The sequence below is a fragment of the Nestor notabilis genome, unplaced genomic scaffold (assembly GCF_000696875.1).
Source record: "Nestor notabilis isolate BGI_N333 unplaced genomic scaffold, ASM69687v1 scaffold29546, whole genome shotgun sequence".
NCBI classification, from domain to species: Eukaryota; Metazoa; Chordata; class Aves; order Psittaciformes; family Psittacidae; genus Nestor; species Nestor notabilis.
The window spans coordinates 9,800-31,906 of record NW_009934680.1 but is presented as its reverse complement, the minus strand read 5'-3'; the positions used below and the strand labels follow the sequence as shown (position 1 = coordinate 31,906).

The 22,107-nt window shown below is 39.5% G+C and overlaps 1 protein-coding gene across 1 annotated transcript; it reads right to left on the bottom strand.

Moving 5' to 3' along the window:
• Positions 1 to 637: 637 nt before the first annotated feature.
• On the bottom strand, positions 638 to 15,491 carry LOC104408030 (mitogen-activated protein kinase 1-like; the record flags this gene model as incomplete). The annotated part of the gene is given in 9 exon segments (XM_010017479.1): positions 638 to 1,414; positions 4,098 to 4,225; positions 4,945 to 5,054; positions 6,984 to 7,024; positions 7,026 to 7,101; positions 7,659 to 7,773; positions 9,485 to 9,601; positions 14,097 to 14,286; positions 15,304 to 15,491. Coding segments are annotated over 8 exon segments (954 nt in total), but the record flags the coding sequence as incomplete, so codon positions are not given.
• Between the last annotated feature and the right edge of the window lie 6,616 nt (positions 15,492 to 22,107).

Here is a 22,107-nt window from a genome sequence, read left to right as displayed (position 1 = left end):
AGTAATTATTTTAAACAAGGCAAATTTCTCACCACAGAGAGCAGTGGGGAAAGAAAAGGAGGCACTGCACTGGAACATAACACCTAGTAAACTCCACATTATACAATTTCAGTAACAAATACTTGAAAAGATCATTAAAAGGTATACAATTTTAAACATGATTTAGTGCTAGCTTTGTTTGGTTGTCCTAACTCAGCATTATCAGAAGAGTTTGATAGTACTTGACAACAGAACAGTACTTCATGTCACGAGCTCATGGAGGCTTGATTACAAATCACCATAGTGTAGGTTGCAAGAAATGAACTTGAGATGCTGACATGCTGTAGGAGCAAAAGTAAAATCAAACTTTCTCATTTAAAGATGCAGTGTTCCTCTCGGCAAGAATTCTTAATGTCAGTGATTAGACTCAAATGTAAAAACTATCAATCCTCACTTGAAGCGTTTCATTGGTATGCAGGATGTAGACTGAGTTTATTAACATCATATTTTGGTTTCTCGCTTGCCACCAGACATGGATGCCTTCCACAGAGAAAAGCATTCGCTATTAGGTCATCATGCCATTATGTTCTTTGTTAATCTTCCACCACACGGTGAGTAACTGTAAGTTGGCGAGCTGCCACTCATTCTCTTTGCACAAGTAGTACTATGCCTCCAACATGGTTAAACTTTAAATGATCTCTTTTAGAAAAGGCAGGGAGAAAAAGGTACAAATTTCATCAATACATGGAAAAAAAAAGCGTTTCTGGGATGAATTCAATTAAGTTGGGTTTCTATGTGGCTCTTACGCTGTATAGAATACCTGTATGTACAGCACAGGACACCCAAAGTGCATAAGCAAGATTAACATGAACACGACTTATGCTGCAATCCATAGCACAATGGTATAACCCCCGCTGGGTGTAACCATTTCTATTTAAAAAGGAAGTGCAAAAAAATCTGGGATGTCACTGACTTAAAGTGCCCTGAATAGTAGCTTTTCTAAAAAAAAAGAAAAAAAAAAAGAAAAAAAATTGCCAGCGACTTCAGTAAAGTCATAAAACCATAGTTCATGGTGTAAACGTCTTACAGGTTAATGAATTATCTTCATGGATATTGATCCGGGAGTGAAAGGAACCACTGCATCTTTCAAACCAGAAAGCAAGCAGTTAAAATACGGCCAGCAGTAGGTGCACTTACAGTACAGTACTGCCACAGGTCAACATGGGCATTACGCATAGGAGTGTCAATTACAATTCTTCAGGCTTAAAAGATTCATTGAAAGCATGAAAAGCCAAAACTACCAGGAACTGCCCTCCTGAATGGCTCAAAGGAGTTAGTGGATAAGCTGAGAGAGGCCACAAGACATGACCAACAATAAAGAACTGGGAAGAGGAACAGCAACGTTTGAGCATGCCCAGTCCTTTAAGTCCTTGTCCTACAAAAAAGAGCAGAGACATATTTCAGAAAGTTTTAACATTGCCTTTTAAAATAAGCATACTTTCCTATTTCTGTGCGTTATGCACACTGTGTTTGATGTGAGTCAGACACACCTCACCATGGCAAAAAAAGGCCGGAGACAGTGGATATCACTGTGTTACCTTTGAAATTAAAACTTTCAATCTTCAAAAGACTAGGAACATTAATCATAACTAGTGAATGAAGTACATTATTCAACTGATTAATTAAGTGCATTATATGATTGTATGAAGTACCTGATATTTTTACACTGCTTCTCAATGCCCTGACTACAGTCAAGGAGGAAGTTTGAGTGAGACAAGCTAGCTGGTAAACCACAGGAGAGGGAGTAGAAATGCACAGGAAGAGACCATTACTGTCTGTTTTAAGCCAGCTCCTGTGGACTGGCCCTCACTGGGATGTCAGCTACTTACGTGTAAACTGTTGTGATGTGGAGCAGCTCGTAATTCTAACCACAAATGGCTGGGACAAATCACCAGCACATCATTACCAAGCTAAGTAAAATATTTAAATTGCGGCATCAGGTCGGCCAAATCAACTCTCTGTAGTAACATTTAAAGATAACATTTTTAGCCAACCAGAAACTTCTGTTAGCACTGGATCACCAATATCTTTATCCCTAATCTTTTTATCTCTTAATCCCTAATACAACCTAGGTAAGTATGGTCTGGGCAAAGAGGCAAGCAGGAGAGATCAGAAACTACAATTCACCACAACGGTAGCTACTTGCTCTCCCTTCCTTGTTAAAACAGCCTATTAGTAACAGGCTTTGTCCTACTCCTAAAAATTTCTGTCTATGTGTACTGCTTGTGCCTCTTGTACATAATGAGCTTTAGAAATAAGCACCACTCCCAGTACTGTGTCCAGGTCTGTTTCTATTGGCAGCACCCAACTAGTAAGAACCAGATGTGTGAACCTCAGATTTACCTAACTTTTAGTTATTAAAATAGTTGCAAATGTTAGTTAGCACGCTTAAATAAGCAAAATACAGTATCTCTAAGGACTTGCATTACTTCATTTGTGAGCTTCTATACATTTGAATATTCAAGCCAGTGGCAACAGAAGTTACCCTAGGTAAGTAAAAACAACTGTATTTTGAAGTTCTCTCTGCTTTTTTCTTTTTCCTAGGAATTCATCATTAAAAAAACCTGGGGCATATTTCAGTGTAGAAACTGAAATCCCATTTTTGCTGCAGAGGAATTATTGCTTATAGCAAAGCAACAAAGCTTCTAGGTATTGCTATCAGCACCATGGATTTCTTGCAGTGAGGAAGTTCACTGGCACAGAACTTAACCTTTCTGCTGGAACTGCCAACAAAGCCCAGTGACTGTAGAGTGCTGCTGCTGGAGAATAGCACAGAAAGGACTTTAAAGAGCGTAAACCAGGCAGTCCAGGTTGGGCTGTTGTCCTGGTTTCAGCTGTAACAGTTATTCTGCTTCCTAGTAGCTGGTGCAGTGCTATGTTTTGGTTTCAGTCTGAGAACAATGCTGGTAACACACCAATGTTTCAGTTTTTGCTAAGTAGCTCTTATTCTGATCAAGGACTTTCCAGTCTCTCATGCTCTGCCAGTGAGGAGGGGCACAAGTCAGAAAAGAGCAGAGCTAGGATACCTGACCCAAACTAGCCAAAGGGGTATGCCACACCACAGCACCTCATGCCCAGTATATAAACTAGGAGGGAGTCACCCAGAAGGGACCAACTGCTACTCAGGTTGGGCTGGGTATCGGTCAGCAGATGGTGAGCAATTGTATTGTGCATCACTTGTGTTTTCTGAGCACAATACAATGTGCTTAGCTGTCCTCTTTGGTTTGTTTTTCTTTTCCAGGCAGAAAACTTCAATACTTTAAACTTTCGGTATCACAGAGATTTCACAAGTATTACAAAGATTATTCAGGTCAGTATTTGACCAATTTTGTATGAAACTACTGAGACTTGCAGGCCTCGAGGTATATGAAGACCAGTTAAGTTCATGGATTTAAAACAAAAAAACCCCTCAGACAGTGCATATCACTACATTTTAAATCAAAATTTTAAATCTTCAAAAGATTAGAAAGATTAATCATAACCAATTTTTTAATATTTAGATGCCTATTCTTATTTACTCACACTATGTCAGAGGTATTTAAACCTGAAGTTAAATCATACTGAAGTTTCACGGGATTTTTTCCCTTTAAAATCATTTAAGGGATTTTTCCTCCTTATATTACATTTAAGGAAGATTTTCATTTTTGTTTAAAGCATTTGAAGTCATATGACAAAACAGTCTGCAGTATATGAAGAACATTTCCCCCTTAAAATGCTTTTTTGAATCAAATTTGCATTTAAAAGTGTTACCATAGCTTTTATTCCAAGAAGCAGTATTTAAATGTACTTCCTATTCCTTAAACAGTTGCCTGGCTTTTAGGTTACATCTCTGACAATTAATTGCCTGGATTCCCCACAGACCCTTCCATGGGGTAGGCAAAACTAAACTGATTCTTCAGTAACAGACTAGGACTGAGGTCACATGAATAACCATAAAGTTCTCCTTTAACAGGCGGTTACCGTATCAACAGGAAAGGCAAGTTCAACACTTCACTAGTGGCAACAAAATCCAAAACCTCTCCCCCTGCCCAGGTGGTCTCGTGCTGCTGGGACTTTACCTATGCACAATTTAAGATCGATATCCTGGCTGGAATCTAGCAGTTTCCTCAAAAATCAGTTCCTTCAGCTTCTCCTTCGGCAAGTCATCCAACTCCATATCAAACTTGAAGGGTGCTTCGGCTACAGGCTTAATAATATAAAGAAATGTTATTGCTTTTTTAATATTAATATTACTGTTCTGTTTAATTTCATGTAGACCTTGTACAGGGGAAAACATCTGAAGACGCGCTCCACAGAAGTACTTAATACTGTGCAAGTCTTCAAGGCAGAACTTGTGCTGTTAGTCCTTTGTGTGCTTTATGTATTATCAAATTTTATATCAAACCACAGTAAGTAGCTACACAAATTTCAACCACAAGTTAAAAATATTTGTTAAAGGCTCATAACTTAGTATCTACCCGAAGAAAAATGATCTGAAACATTTGTATTTCTCAGAATAAACGTATCTGTCCCTTAAGGAAAACTACCTTTTTCCTCCTTACCTACTTCTCTACCAAAAGTAACCTGAAGTCTCATCAGATTTGCATCCTAAACCACAGTGAGTTCACACTGAGGAGTTTTAAATGCATAATTTGATGGGGAACTCAAGTCATTCCCCTCCATCTCAGACATTATTAAGCAAGACCATAGTGAGCTGAGGAGTTCCATTTTCAGGAGAGTACACCTTAGCCTCTATTTATTGTGTTGCACCTCTAAAATGTTGTACTGGAACAAGAAATAGAAAATTTTGGTAAATTGATGCAACTAATTCTTCAACTCCCTTAGACCAGCAGTAACACTGCCCTTAAACTAAAGAAGACCTGTTACACCATTAAATCAATATTGACATTTTAACAGTGTCTTTACCTCATCGCTTGGATCGTAATACTGCTCCAGATATGGATGGGCTAAAGCTTGTTCCACTTCAATCCGCTTATGAGGATTAAAGGTCAACATTTTATCCAACAAATCAAGCGCTAAGAGGGAAAAAAGTGAGCAAGAGTTTAATACACACCTCAAGGTACAGAACTGTTACAAAAACACTGATATTCCACAGAAAATACACTCTACCAAGTTCTGGGCTGATCTTAATTTACATCTGGAGTTCCCCAGCTGTAGGAGCAGTAACAGAAGCAGCAGATTGCTTCCTGCAGCTCAGGCAGAGGGCCTCCGCCTGCCCACCTCATTCCCTGGGTACAGCTGCCTTCAGCCCAATCTGGTCTTTGGGCTTCACTCAAATCTTTGTGCCAAAAATCCAGATAAAGACAGAGCTTTTCTGAAATGGTAAGTAATCAAGAGTATGGTCTTATTCCCAAAAGAAAATCTGGCTGTTTACTGATGGAAATGTCATCCAGAAGTCATTAGGAGTTCTAGACCATCACAGTAACTATCCTAGTGCAACTAGCAGCCCAGGAGACACTCTCCATCTAGGATGCAAATACATCCATATTCATGAGATTCGGGCAAAATCTGTTGGAGACATCACAAAGAATCCACAAACAACCTGAAAGACAGTGAGGTCTGATGAAATTTTGGACAAATGTTACAAATCACTATAGCTGAACAACTGCAGTAACTCTGATGTAACACATTCTCCTTTTCCAAGAAAAGAAAACAGAATGATTACTATAGCAAGAAGCCCAAAGACATCTGCAGTATCCCAAATTCCATTCCTTCTCACCACATCATTTATGACACACAACTTTAAAAGAAGCTTCTTACTGCAGAAAAGCAGTTGTAGCTTTGCACCAGGATGAGACGTGTACCAAGCACTGCAGAGGAGACTGAACTTCACCACTGTGTTCAATGGCAGCATGGAAAAGCTGCAAACTTGCACAGCTACTAACATGAAATATCGTGCTGCAGTCTTCTCAAGACTGGTACTCACATGCTCAAGCTGCGCTGCAGCACATCATGCACAGTGCTTTTCACTGCATGTTTGACTGACAAACAGCTCTTTGAAAAATTGCTCTGAAGCTATTCCGAAGATGCAGATGGGAAGGTGCTGCAGGAGTCATGCAAACAGCATGCTCCCCAGCAGCTCAGCATATCAGCACTGCTACAGTCTGAGCTGTCAGAAGCTCACAGCAGAAATTCTCACATTGATGAGCACTATTACAAAAGCAGAATAAATCACTGCTGTTTCTCTCAGGGATAATCAGCTCTACACAGCTCCATCTGCAGAAATCAGCTTTTACGTGGTAGTTCTGTACCTGATCGTACTCACTGAGAGTAAATTATTGTATCAGTTAAAATAAAGTGACTGCTCAATTGTGTCAGAGCATGTGAAAGGGCACTGTCCTGTGAACACAGCTGCCCTTACACTGTAGGAAGTTGAATTCAAAAGGCATGTTAATAGCTATCTGGCCAATCAAAATCATATCTGCCCTTTACTACAGCCTTGCATCTATAACTTCTGCTCCACTTATCATAACAGAATTTTTAATCCCATTAAATTTTAACCTTTCACACTTAGACTGGTATTATCCTGTTTGATCCAGAGCTGACATGCAGTCTGTGTAAACTGTACTGAGTCCTGCAGTAAGCAGTGCTCTCATATCTGATTCTAGAAACACAGTCCAAGATTTGTTTGGTGCCTCTGTCAGAATCCAATGCCCATATTCAGTACCTGAGTAATGTATTGTGCTTTCGAAGACAGTAACAGGAGTTAGGCTTTACATTTCACTTGTCAGTTAAAGATCAACATGTAATCTTAGAGTTACTAATAACTGCTTTACAAAAATAACCTCGTATAAGGGTTCCATGCTGGTTTATGATTTTATTAACTTTATACTGCCATTTTAAGGGGCCTGCATGTTCTGTTTTCAATACAGATAAATTACGGTGGTTTTGAAACTCCCACCCTGCCCTTATGTTCTGATACAATGTAAAAGAGCATAAAATACCTTTGGGGTCAGCATTTGGAAACAGCCTGTTCCATGGTACCTAGGGAAAGCAAGTAGTTTCTGGCCTTTAAATTTATTATACAATTCAAATCTTCTTGGGAAGGGGATCCAAGTATACCTAAAAATAAATACAAACAGTGCTGCATTCCATGAAAAGCACATTAAACAGTTATATCACAACTGCTAAAACTCAATAGTAAAACTGCTGGGAAGAAGATTTCAGACTAAATGCTTTAAGAGTACAGAATAACTCGTAATTTTTTTAGAAACCTTTATAAAAAAGGTTTAAGTTATTTCTTCTTGTAAATAAACAAATGCAGAAGTTTCTAATGATCACCAATCTGTTTAAAAGAGCCAGTAAGTGGTGTATCTATAGAAACGTTAGAAACCACCCTGACCTGGACCTAAGAGTATATTTGAGCTTTTCATTTTATGTTCTATTTTTAAAACATCTCTGCTGATACAGTGAATAAATTGCTGAGTAGCCTTTATCTGCCACCCCACTTCAATGATTTGTGGTAGAAAACACTGCAGGGACCAGGCGATGCACTTACAGCTCCCTGCACTATGCACTCACTGAGCTACAAGAGCAGGAGAGGAAGAACCAAACCCAGCCTTGCTGGTGAAGAAGACAGGCAGATGGGTGTGGAAATGCCACTTGTATGTGACGCTTACCAAGGATGTGGTTGAGTTGGTCAAGGTAGTGTTTTCCTGGAAAGATGGGTCTGTTGGAGAGCATCTCTGCCAGAATGCAGCCGACTGACCAGATGTCAATAGACTTGGTGTAACCCTGCAAGTAAAGTGAAAACACATTGTTGTCAAAGGAATTCTGCATAATTGCAGCAACATGTTACTTCAGTAAACTGTGGAAGTGCACGCAAATACAGCTTTTTTATATGAGTCATGCTTGTTAATGCTCTTTGTTTTTTCTGTACAGAATGAAATAGTTAAGAACTGTACATCACAGCAGTACTTTGAAGGGGTAGCAAGAACTGAAGTAGGCAAGATACGCTTTTCCAAAAGGATTCTCTAAATTCACCCACACATACTAACAACTGCAAATTCTGAGACTCCTTGATTTTATAGCAAATTTAAACTAACAGATTTTGGAAACAAGCCATTCTTCTTAATTCCAAAGCTCCTTACAGTGTGCTAAACACATGCAGGTCCTATTCTTCCCAACAGGACCCAAACAGCACACAAATAAGAAGCCTTGAGCAAAGGGGTGAAAGGACACCACAGACCATTGGTTAGTCAATTTGCAAAACACAACAGGTAAGCAAGTAGTAGATGTGATGCGAGGAGGCCAACACTGCAAGTGGATATAAGGAGAATCAGTACAGGTAACCTGCGCCATCCGTAAGAGAAGGCTCTCTTTCAGAAGCCCACATGGGGCCCGTTCATCTCTAGAAGCCGTGGTACCAGGAACTACCTTGCCTTGTTCCCCCACAGCCCGCTGCCCCCCTCCCATTAGCAGGAAGCTTCCAACTGAAGCTAAAAACTCTGCTGAATCCACAGGTGGCTTCTCAGGACCTGATCACTTGACTGTTTGTTTTCAAGGCACTGGAATTCTAAATCGAATCCAGGCTGTAAGCCAGGAAATTTTATGCTGATCACTTCTTAAGAGACATACAGAGTATCTTCTTGTAAAGGCTGCTGATAAATGTATGAGGATTTCTGGAAATAAGATGAAGTTGCCCTATGTTTATGGCTATCAATGTGAGTTTAAAACACAAGAAGCTGTAAAACCCCCTCAGTTGCTCAGATGACTATTTTCTAAAAGCATTACACACTCTATTTCCACAGCAAATCCCAGCTGGCCGCCAACAAAGCAGCAACCCTGCAGAAACAACATCATCCTCAAGAAATGTTAAATTCACACAGAGCACAAATGTCACATAGGTATTTTGACAACAAGAGTGTGGCTGAAGGTTCTGAAGGACACCCATTACTCACACCATTCAGGGACTGGACACACCTTAAAGCAGCTACAGAAGAACATAAGAATAAATCCAAGTATAAAAAAATCAAAGAGATGATTTCATTACAACTCTGGGAATGCAATTAAGATTGACACACAACAACGATCACATGCCTTCAGAGTCAGATTCACCCTCCTTATGCATTCTAAACCTGAATTAAGATGTCAAGATAACATTAAGGCAACATTAGCAAGAAGCCTTGATGAAGGCAGCAGTAAAGTGCTCTCATTACTAACACTTTTATTTTAAGAGCGTTTGATGGAAAGAAGTCTCCCAGCTGGCAAGGAACTGGACACGTGGGAACATACGCACGTTATGCCTTGTCTGTAGTATTCAGTAATTGTATCTAGAATCAAAAACTTATCGCAAGCCAGCAGCTGTATTGCAAGTCCATTACCACACTTCCTCAAGACTATGCGTATGTTCTGAGACTAAAAACACAGAAGGGCAGAAAGCAAAACCGGTACTTGCAGGTGAATGACCAGCAACAGAAGCACCAGCCTGCACTGTGGTTCTTACCTTAGAATTCAGCATGATTTCAGGAGCCCTGTACCAACGTGTGGCCACATACTCTGTCAAGAATCCTGTGTGATCATGATCTGGATCTGCAACACGAGCCAGTCCAAAGTCACAAATCTGGGTTTAAAGAAATGAGGGAGTGGGGGGGGAAAAACAGGCAGATTAGACACCCAGTGATGGCAACCTCTATTTTTAGAAACCAATTATTGCACAAAGGTCAAGGAAAATGTTTTGGATTGAGTACAAAGAGCACCCGATTAAGCTGTGAGGGGCCAGGAAGAATAAAGGGCGGGGGGGGGGGGGATGTGGGGTGTGTGGAAGATGTTCCTGATTACACAATTTACGTTCCACTGTGGGTTTACTTCACGCTTCCTCTGCCAGAGGTGGCAGATGCTCTGCTCCAGCCTGTTATTAGACATTGACCAGAAAACAAATAAAGAAAGAGATTAACTTTTCCAGAAAACAAAATTACTGACCAACACGTTTGTAGCAAAGTTCAATACCCCTGTTCACAAAAGCTCCCATCATAACTGCATCTTTGTGTGAGAAACTTCCAATCCATCACAAGATAATGGTAGACTGGAGAGATTACAGGTTGCTGAAGGAAGAACAGGCTTTAAAAAAAAAATTCTTGACCCTCTATCAGGAACAGTTTCATCTAACCATGAAAATAAAAATAAACTCTGATCCAGACTAGTGAGTTCAGCACAAAGGAAAGTGGTTTTAGCTATACTCTGGTGAGGAGGCTCCATGGTTTTTAGAGCTATTTAGTGTCCTCTCCCCAGAGGCAAATTAAGAGCACTGAAAACATGAAGAGAGACAGTGTTCTAGTGTACAGCAGCTGATCATTTCTTGCCTTCCCAAGGTACCTGGCAGGCTTGTGGCATGGCACATTAGACACTTTCATATGCTTTTGCTACCACCAAGCAAATATTGGTTTATGATAACAATCAATTTCCACAGAGCATATCTGCATGTTTGTACTCTCAGAAAAACTGAGGCATCAAAAGTAGAAGTTGCAAACAGATCATAGGTTCCTCTGATGCATTTTAGAATAGTTTATTCTTTAACAGTTGTGTACAGTGATTGTATTAAAAACATAAAGTAATAATATGTTGTAGTCAATAAAGACTGTAATGGAAACCCCACCAGAAATGCAGAAACCTCCCTGTACCCTGGCAACCTACTCCTTTATCTTCCTGGAGGGACACCCTGTGAAATGACTGATAGATCAGCCAAGGAAGAAGAAGTGATTCAGCTGACTAAAAGCTACATCTGAAAACCAAGATACAGCAGATGACTTAAACAGAGGGACTGAAGAAAAGGCAATGATGAAATCTGTAAGCCAGGCTGCATGGGATGACTCCTCTGACTTTAGATATGTATTAAAAAAAACCAAAAAAACAAACAAAAAAAAAAAAAACCACCAAAAAACCCCCAAAAACTAAGCAAAACAAACCTGAATCCTTAGAAAACAAAACCAAAAAGAACCCTTTTAAGCCTGTCAGGGTTTTCCCAGGCTACAGAAACAGAGCAGCTGCCTGTTGTGCAATTAGCAGCTTACATAAAGTGAATCAGTACAAATAATCAGAAGAGTCTTCTCTAAGGACAGACGCAAAGAAGCTGTAGAGGACTTCAGAAAAAATAATTATGCAGGCAGGCAAAGTTGTTGTAATCTCTTTCTCCTAACCTCAGCAAAAAGCTCAGTAAGACTACAGGCAAGGAGACTTGTGCAGAATTACAGTACTATTCTTAAGCAAAGTGGTATAATTGCTATTATTAAGACAAAAGAAAGACACTCTCCAGTCCACAGCAAGGAGAAAGAACTGGGTTACAGAAGATGTCTGTGAGTTTCTGAAGTAGGAAAATGGACATGGGATGGAAAGGAAGATTAATGACAAAGAGGGCTCATTAAAATGACAAAAAGCCCCTGCTGCCTAGAGCAGAAACAGGTTAATCTGAAAAGAAGAAACACGATTATAGTGAGACAGGCATCAAGGCCGAAGCTGCAAGAGGAGGCATTTGGCTGTTAGCAGTGTTCTCACCAGCTGCATTAGCAGGGCAGGAGGAGAGAGAAGCTGGTGAGGCCAGCTCTGCCCCAGGTCCCGGTGCAAGAGGTGCAGCAGAGAGACCAGCTGTGCCCTGGCTGGGCAGAGAGCTCTTGGCCTGTGGCAACTGAACACATTTAACAAAGCAGCTACCCTACTGAGGGGAAATAAAGAATTGTAAGTCCCATTTAAGTCTGTAGCACAGCCTGAGGAAAGAGAAACAGCTTTAGGTTCTGCATTTCTGCCCTGAGCCTTTCAGCTGCTCAGGACAAGATACAGGGTTCACAGACAAATTTTGTCAATAGATGGAGACTCATACATTTCTTTCCTGGAAACAGAATCTATGAGCCAGAGGTCAAGATCACTTTTAAGGGAGAAGAAAGAAGGAGCTTTTGTTAGAACCTTTAGGACTCTGAGCTCCAGAAGAGATAACACCGCTAAAGAAAAAAGCTAACAGCATTATCACTGCAGGTGAACAAACTTTCCTTCTTCTGACAGTGTGACTTGTTATTCATTTTCATCGTAGCTGTTTTGCGCTTATGTACCATAACCAACTTTGTAAGCATGCACATGTACATAGCCAACACAGACTTGCAGAACAGCCCCAAAAGAAACAAGTTAGTGCAAGTTCAGCATTCATCAGACAAGGACTAACATGTACTGGTTTTCTCTCCAATTCTGTTGTTTAAACTTTAGATGTGGTATTAATACAACACCAGAGTTCCCTTCAGGTTATGAAAAAGCATATGCTCTGTCATACAGACTACCATATTCTGCACCAGGAAGCACAGATTGCAGTGGCATGCTGTTTTTATGAAGAAATTATAGCAGTACGCGCTAAGGTCATATTGTACTATTTCACCATACGGTGAGCTTACTTACCTTCTTTTTCATGACCATCTTACTTGTGTTAAAACACAGCCTGGTTTTATTTATTGTCTTTATTTGCACATAACAGCTACATTCAAACTGTTCTTTTCTTCTTCTATTGCACAGTCATCCTAGATTTTATTCCCTTTCCTTCATGAATGGGTTAGTGCCTCAAAGGGATCTGATGTAGTAACAGCTGCTGAAATCCCACAGCAAAAGTTAGAGCTGACCAGTCCAGCACTAGGAAAAGCTGACAAGCAGCAGCAGAAATGTAAAGAGAACTGATGGTGTAGCCAGTACTGGGAATGGACCAGCACATGAACAGCAAGGATTTTGCCTGGAATTGTGGCAAACTTGTATGGCCAACAGGTATTTTGCATTTTGAAGAGGGTATTTTTGTTTTGCTTGTTTTGGTTTCTAAAAATGAGAAGGCTAGAGCTACTATAAAAAACAAAGAGTGATTAGGTGCAACACAGTATGCGGCAAACACAGTTGTACCACATCAGATCAAAGCACTGTAAGCTCTGCAGTCTCACTCCATCAGTGGCCAAAAGCAAATCATGTAAAGCGTAAAAGGGAACATCCCCCAGTGCTTCTTTAGTAGTCTCCCACCTTCCATGGATTTGCCACCATAGGGCTCTCATCCAGAGGTAGCGTTCAACTGCTTTTTCTAACTTGCTTGGTGGTTCTTTTAATCACGTTATCTGTAATACCTGCAGTGCTCTGTGGTACCAAATTCCACTGCCTGACAATGCTGCACATTAACTACTATGTCCTTTCACTCTGACTGTGCCACCCAGTCCTTTCAACCCTCCCAGCCTTTTGAACAAGTAAAGGCAGCGAACAAATGTTCTCTGTTCACCACCCCCATGCCACCAAATTTTATCAAATTCTATTGTACTTTCTTTTCCTCAAGCAGTATCTTCCAGCAGAGAAGACCTAGGCTAAATTTTTCTTCCTGATACGGACAGAAGTACTCTGAAGTCCTGGTCTCCTCATTTTGAAAGGATATTGTAGGAAGAAGTGTAATAACTGTGACCACATGGAACTGAAGAATCAAAACCAAAGGTACAGAATGGCATGTTTTCTGTTTTTTCTCTATTTCTGTTCTAATTTTTCATACTTGATTTGCTTTACTGAATGCCATTATGCATTGAGCTGACATTTCCAGGAATCATAACAGCTCTAAGATCACCCTTCTGTAGTATTAACTAGTACAGAGCCCATCACTGGCGATGCAAATTAGGAACATTCTCTCTCCAAGTAATTGCTGTGCATTTAATCAACACTGAATTTCACCTGCCATTTTAGCTCCCTACTAATACAAAGTCCTTTTCCAACAGTGAACAATGAACAATTTAAACAGACAAACCAAGACACATATACACAGCTTTGAGTTTACTTTCTAGGTAAAAACAATTCTGCTTAAGATCTGTATTTTCACTTAACTTTCAAAAGAGGCTGTTTCAAAGTCAGCCTCCAGATGGAAACAGCGATGCACTCATTAAAATAGCACAACAGCGAGTTCTTACTCACTCAAATCTTAATAATTACTTTATCAAATCCAATAATGTTTTGGCAGTCTTTCTAGCATAAAAATCGCACTAATCCCCAGTAACAAAACCACATTCATGGTTACAGCAGGTAGTTTATGAAGGCCACTGCTGCAAAATTTGTAAGAAATTCCAACTCACCTTGAGATCACAAGTGGTGTTAAGCAGCAAATTTGAAGGTTTGAGGTCACGATGAAGCACATTGGCTGAATGGATGTATTTTAACCCTCTCAGAATCTGGTAAAGGAAGTAACAAATGTGGTCGTTGCTGAGGTGTTGAGTCTTTAAGAGCTTGTACAGATCTGTTTCCATGAGATCTTGCACAATGTATCTGTAAGGCAACAGATGTAAGGCAGCAAGCGGAAGGTGGTGTCATGATACCAAACACAGCACCCAGTGAAACTTCTGTAACAAGTTTTTCTCTTATGTGTCTGTCTGGTGACAATTCTGAAACTATGTAGTTGCTTCTTGCTTTACAAGTTTTGAATCAAATCAATTCTGTTACATAACGCAGCCCTTTATAGAATTCAGAGGCACAAGCACAGAGTCTTCAAATTAATCATCATAAACCTCAATTTCTTAATATTAGAGCCTGATTTTTGATAATTTATGAAGTGAAAACATTTGACTTTGATTCAGTTCCATTTCTGCATGTACTTTTGGCTTTTATTGGGCAGACATCTGCAAAGACCCCCAAAACCAAAAGGAACCAATGCCCATGGAGTTGGGGAAATTAAGATGGTTGACTAAACTGGGCCTTGTATATCACGTAGAGTCTCCTAGCTAAGACTACTTCATACATTAGATATCCATATGAAGTCCTAGCTTACACAAAGCCAAGTTTCCCATGAAAGAACAATTAGAATAACAAAAATGACAGATTTGCATGTATTAAGCATGTTTACCTGCCCATGTGCAGTTTCAGACTGTTGCACATGCAGGAAGCACTGCAACGCTGGGGGTTGGGTTCTGATTTTATTCCCTCCTCCCCCAGGATGCATCCATTCTATTCTTTAAGAAAATTGTAGACAATTACAGCAGTCTGGCCAGTTTATTTTCTCCTCAAAGCAACAGTTCTCATCAGTTCTAACAAAAGCCTTATTAAGAGCAAATATAGTTTTAAGTGACTAAACTAAATCATCTCTCAACCTTTTTTTTCTTTCTTTTCCTGAAAGAAAACTAGTGTTCACCCACATATCAAACCTACTTATTTATCTATAAACCAATCAAACATTACAAACTTCTCTTTCAATTTACAATAATAGTAACGAAGAGGATGAAAAATAATCAAAACAGAGAAGGCAGCAACCACCACTCTGCAGAATAACTGCAAACTCTGAAAGGATACACATCTTTCATTTGTTCAATAGTTGGAGCTCTGATAATATCATTTATCCCAATAATATTCTCATGCCTGAAGCGCAGTAGGATCTTAATCTCCCTCAGAGTTCTCTGGCAGTATGTCTGATGCTCAAAGGGACTGATTTTCTTTATAGCAACTCGAACTTTGTTGACGTTATCATAGGCAGAACTAGAAGAGAACCAACAACATTAATTACAAGGAGTATTAAATTCATTTAATTCAGAAAGCAAGAACACCAATTCAACTGAATATAAGGGTGGCACATTTGATTTACATTTATTTTTATCAAATTAAGAAAGGCAACAGCAGCCTATCTTTTAGTTGAATGAATGGACAAAATACTGCTGTTCCATCACCAGCCTATTTGGGTATCTACACATCATTAGCTTTCCCAACTGACATTTAATACTCTGCTGATTCTGGGGTACCTGAACAAAGAAGGAAGTATTCATCTTCTTTATCAGCTTGTGGAACAAACAAGTTAGAGTCTTTTGTCCTTTTTAAAAATGCTGTATTCAAGAAGTAGTTTGAGAGCAATAATTCCTCTTGAGTTAACCCATTCAACTTTAGGGTGCAGAAAAGCCTTCAGAAATCATCCTTCAAGCATCCTATGTCTAACTCCTGCAAGTAATTCCAGCTCTCACAACTTTTTAATCCTCCATCCAGCTACACTGAATGTTCTTCCATGAAGAACAGACATGGAAGAACAAAAGGGATGGAGAATTTGTGAAAACACCTTTCCAAGTTCAATTCCAAATGAAGCTCAAGAAGAAAAAGAACATACCTGACCACACACACGAAGCAAAAGGAAGCAGCAGTGTGAGGCAATACATGACTGTGACCCAGATTAACACACACACCAGCTGCTACACTTTCAGTGCTGTCATCTCAGAAGCTCAGAGCACCATTCCCAGCTACAGCAATAAAGCAGCCCTGGTATTCCTGTTCAAAATTCCTGCGCACTTACAAAGAGTACCACAGCCTGACCCCAAGGAAATGGCTCACTAAAAAATATATCATTTTATAAGACCTGGAGTCAGGTTGTTATTTAGTAAAAATGTTACAAATTCTTACAAATTTTAGGATGTTTTCTATGGTCTTGCTGATAAGAATGACAAATCATCTCATTATAATTCTATTTGTATTAAAAGTAGACGGTAGTTAATTAGAATTTAAATGTGTGCATATGATCCTCATTCCTTTCAAATTTCTTTTTGCTCACTACTGCATTGTTTGGAAATTAAAATATAATCAAGCCTACATTTAAACCTTTCTGTTAGCTCCACCTATTTCATATAAAAATACAAACATAGTAGCCAAACAGGCTTTACATTCCACCAATTTCCCATAATCTAGTCCTGGAAGATTCTTTGAAATTGGCATTACTTTGATGAGATGTAAAGTAGAATAAAATACAAAAACCCAATCAGAAAAGGAGACCTGCAAGGAATTCAGATGCATGGCCACGTCAAGGTTCTTTACCACTAAGCGTAAGGTGCAAGAAGGTGGTTTTGAGGCATAATTTACCACTGTGTGCAAAAGTGTTTAACATTTCTCACTTTCATTATTAAAAATGCCATAGAACCTGTGCTGTCAGTAAGAGCTCCGTACAGCTCATGCATATGCAGTGACATCCTTTTTGCATGACTCCACAGCATCACTTTGACCTGTCTGCATCCATAACACCGGTCTATAACCACAGCCAGACTGCAGAATTTATTTGCCTCTAGAAACACTGAACTCAAACGCTCCATGGGGTGCTTTGAAATTCCAAATGCCAATCAAGTATTCTATACAACTGTTGCTATTACATATGGATAGATAACACATTAGCAGTTCATAAGTCCCAAAATAGATAACAGAAGTGGAACTTGGCATAGCCTTCAAGAGCACTTCGTATATAGTAATTTTCTTAGTTCCTCAGGTAATCACCTACGGTGTTTACAAGATACCAGGGTGGCAAGTCACAGGCAGAAAACAAAACTAGAAGTAATTCTGAAGCACAAACAACCTGTATTTGGGAAAGAAATTAAATAATCCTGTAGACAATTGTATCATAACCAAATCTCAAACCTCCTTCTTTGTATTGACTTAAGTGTCATTTTTTAACCCCACAATGCAGAATCTTACTTTCTTGCAAAGAACTGGACGGCAGCTGCTATGCTGAGAAGAAAAAGGCAAAATGCCAGTATTCACCAATTGATGCTGCTTAAAAAGCTCCTAATCTCTTACAATATTTGATAAATCTCTAAGCTATTGCTTCTCAAGCAAAGATTGGTGATTGATGAAAAATATGCATCTTTCCTTGTAGAGATTCAATGAACTTGAATTCATCAATTAAACATACCAACATTTCCTCTCTTGTAGCTCTTGAAGCATGTTCTTAGCAGAAGGCTTGTGCTGTTGTTTAAAAAAGGACGGGTAATCTTGCTTTCAGATGGTTCAACTCTAAAACACATGACTCAGCATGGAAAAAAGCTGAGTTTTTGCAGCAAAGATGCGATCGATCTCCTCTCTAGCCTACCTTCTGCATACAGTCATTTTTCTGTTCCTGTCAGAAGATCTCACCAAACCACTGTAGCTGAGCATGCACTGCTCTTACTTCTCCAAAGCCTCAGCTAAGGAGAGCAAACCCAAAGTACTGCCTAGTTGAAACATTAAAAGGGACACCAGATTTATGTCTGTTGTCACACTTTCTGAAACATGAGCTTTTCTGTAACTTGACTAAACATAGGAAAGATTATCTCAATTCCCATGAGCAAGCAGCTAATCATACAGCAGCTCAATACATTTGCTTATGCTTAATAGTTTAAATATGCATAATACAGGTACACAGAGCATCTGTATTACTAAATTAGCACCATTTCACATGCTGTCACAGCCCTCAAAGCAAACACAACTGAGTAAACTGTGACCCTTTAAAAAAAAAAACAAAACGAACAATACATGTTAACAATTTGACACGTGCTATAGAAACTGTAAGAGGTACATATTAGCCACAACTTCAATTAGCAGTGAAGAGTCATGTGTTCTCTCATGCACACATGCTACACTCATACACCTCTTTGGCCTATGAAGCCATATAGCAGTATCTATTTCACTATCTAGGAAACACCCTAAACTAACAAAACTGGGTCCTTTATAGGTCAGACTGAACCATTTCCTAAAGCTTTCCCTGTTCATCATAATCTCCATCCAGCCGCTCTCTGCCATCAGTACCAGACAGACCCACTATTCTCCAGAAGTCTACTGAAGAAATAAGCTGCTCATACACAAGTGTCCTGTGCAGTGTTTGCAAATGAAACAACTACAAAAAGTGCAAATCCAAACCCTCGATGCATTAACTCACTACAGTTAATGTAACAGCTTAGCACTTGACACAGGATTCATCTTGCTTAGCCTTAGCTAGAATTAGAGATCTAATTTTACAACTAATGATCACCTGTGCTCCCCCTACAGTCCAAACCGGAATGGCTCCACATACACATCCCATCGCCTCCCAGCACATCCTAAATTTAGATTACTTGCATTCTGGAACTGCTGTCCCAGTGTGCACAGCCTAACCTAGCTGTCCAGACCATCAGCTTCTACTAATCTCACGGCAACTTTTTTTCACTGAAGCAGTTAACTGGGACTCCATCAAAAGGTATGAACCTTCTACTACCTAGGCTTTTTTCCAGAGAAGATAAATATCTGTTAAGTAGGCATAACAGTTCACATACCAACAACTTTTAGAGTGCTAATTCATACCTTTGAGTTTCTAACCATTGACCACATGTACCCATCACTGCACACAGAACTCTAACAATCTGCATGTTATTCATATTATTACAGTTAATCTAGTTACTGACACTTTAAACATTCAGAAGGAAGGATTTATTCCCACCCCAATGATGTGCAGCTTCACAAGTTTATGCAGCCATTCAGCTGTGAGTGCTATTTATCTGTAATGTGGTAAATTTAAATATAGATTTTGCAACTGCCCAACTGTAGTATATGCATTATTCCTGTTTCAAGCTGTGGTTACTATCCTGTGACAACCTGCAATAGCACCATTTAAGACACCACGTGAAAATCAATACAAGCCCCAGCAGTGCAGTTTATCATTCCTAATATTAAGTATCTTGTAAATGTATAACTGAGTTTTTACCAACCAAATAAAACATCTTGCACAGCTGTACAGAATAAACAAATGAGCATTTATAGCGAAGAAGCTGTGCCACACAGCTTTGAAAGCCAGCATCTTATCTTTCTGTGGCTCCAGTACCAACTTCCTTTTTAGAAAGGAATCCAAATGCAATGACCAGGAAGTGCACCACAGCATGAGCAGCCTACAGAAAACAGCACACTGATTGCTCAGATGAACCTCTGACACGCAGAGGTTCCCATTAACTCCTTCTCAAGGAAGGAAAGCTTTTCACCAGACAAACTGGGACATGTGCCAAAGCTTAGCTCCTTCAACCCACAATGGCTGCTGCATGTTCTTCCATCCATTTCTATTCTTCACATGTTTCATTTTGGAGCAGAACTGGAACAAGTGAGAGCATGCTGCAGCTGCTGGGAGGAAAGGAGCCAGCTCCTGGCAATAGTTACAGCCCACAGAGGGCTGTTTCTTCATACAGCCATTGAAAAACAACTGCCTACTCTGTCGGCGCCCCCCTCCTCAGCACACTCCTCTGCCATGCTGCCTGAAGGCTTACCCCACCATGGGATATTCTCCAACACTTCCAGGATTATTCACCTTATGGGTGTTTTACAGGCTGCTCTAAGCATAAGGATACACATAAAAATACACAACGCTACCAGCAAACATCCTAATTACAACTCTAAATAAAAGACCGATTTGAAGTTTAAAAGGGATGTTTTATCAGTAGCTTTGTGTTGCTGTGGAAACAAGATTCCAAGGGCATATCCAGGGATAAGAATCTTTCTGAAGTGCTGAATAATTCTGCTTGCAACCAGGAGAGGAAAGGCAAAAATACTTCGCAGCAAACAAGCTGATCTGGGAAGATTTTTAATCTTTTCATTCAGTCTACATTTAGCTCAATCACGGACATTTCTACAACATGCTGACATTTATCAAGTTACAATACAAATAGCTTCACCTTATTTTTAAGACTGCTGTAAGTAAAATAACACATCACTATGATACAGTAGTAACCAGCAGTACTGTAACAGACTGTTCACTACAGGGTTTGGGGGGGGCAGGGGGGAAGGCGATGTTATGTGTGCAGATTTGTGGAGGGGACTGTTCAGGGGCTTTCAGAGTCTTCAGAACAATTAGCTTTTGATTCAAGGTGATTAAAATACAGGGAGCAGCATTAGTGCATTATTCTTTTACCAAAGAGAAAAGACTGGAAAATGGATAAAAGTAGTCAAAGACAGTTTCGGATTTGAGGACATCCAGTAATGTGCCATTTTTATACCACTGAATATACTTTTTGTCCCCAACTATAAACACCCACATTTACTAGAAATATTTGTTGCTTTGTTCCATTTATTGATAATATTTTTGAAGATACATAAATATGCTTTTCATTAGACCCTTTTTATCGGCACTAACTTACAGAACCAGCACCTGGTTTTAAATCCTTTTAAAGCCTATCTACAGGTTTAAAACTTTTGATAAGAAGATAAAGACATCCACTTTCAATAAAAAACTTTGGATAAGTTTCCAAAGGTGCCTATACATATTAAGATGTATTTGCCTTGATTTAACATACCGCAGTTTAGGAAAAGACAGCTCTACATATTATCTTCTTTGTCTTTAGGAAAGATGCACTAAGAGCTTATAGTGAAAGAGGCCACAAAAGCTCCAATTCAAAACTGAGATACTTCAGCACAAGCTTAGATAGAAGAATTGCATGCCAGAAGTTTGAGTGTTTAAGAAATGGTCCTCTCCTCATCATTATGTGATTGTTGAATTCTCTACCACTTGTCAAGTGTGTTGGAAAGCTACCTCAAGTTAAAAATTACAGGATGACCTCAGATTTATCTTAAGCCTTGTTTCTGTATAGGAAAAAAAGAAAGAGAATATACACTGCTGTGATATAAGGCTGCCCACAGACCTTGAACCTCACTGACACTTGCTCCCCATTTTCTTGTATCTCAGGCTACAAAAATGGCAGCAGAGGAAGACTGAGCAACCAGAACACATTAAAATAACTGCATAGTTGATGTGATCCAATTTGCAGTAGTATAAATCTGGCACTACCCGGCATGCATGCTATTGGAAAATCTTCGTTTTGTGTCGTCTGTGGTTTTTTAAAGCAGTTTTTCATTTGTCATCTCCTAGATTCTAGTATCAGTGGGTAGATTACTACTTTGGAGCTAAGAAAATACGAATCCCTGTTCCTAAACCTTTCAACATGGCCCCTCTGCAAAGCAACTGTCGTACTTTACAAACTCATCAAGAGTTTATCCATATTCCTAACACCCTTTGTCTCTTGCTCACTACCAAATGATCACTGGTATGGTTTTATTTTTATTATAGAAGATACCCAAACAAACTATTTTTGTTGTATTTCTTAGAAAGTTGATTTTTTTCTTTTTCAATGGGGGGGGGGAAGGGGAGAGAATAAAGAGCACTGATTTAGAAGTGATGTCACAAGACCATAGCAAGGTGCTCAAGTAATCAATGCAGACTGCTCTATCATGCTCTTAGTTAACCTCTGAAGCTCACAGAGTCAAAATGTAACGCATTACCTTCACCTTTATCACCTACTTTTTCAGTCATCTTTCTCATAACATTCAAAAATCAACCCTAATATTAAAGGCTTCTGCTACAAA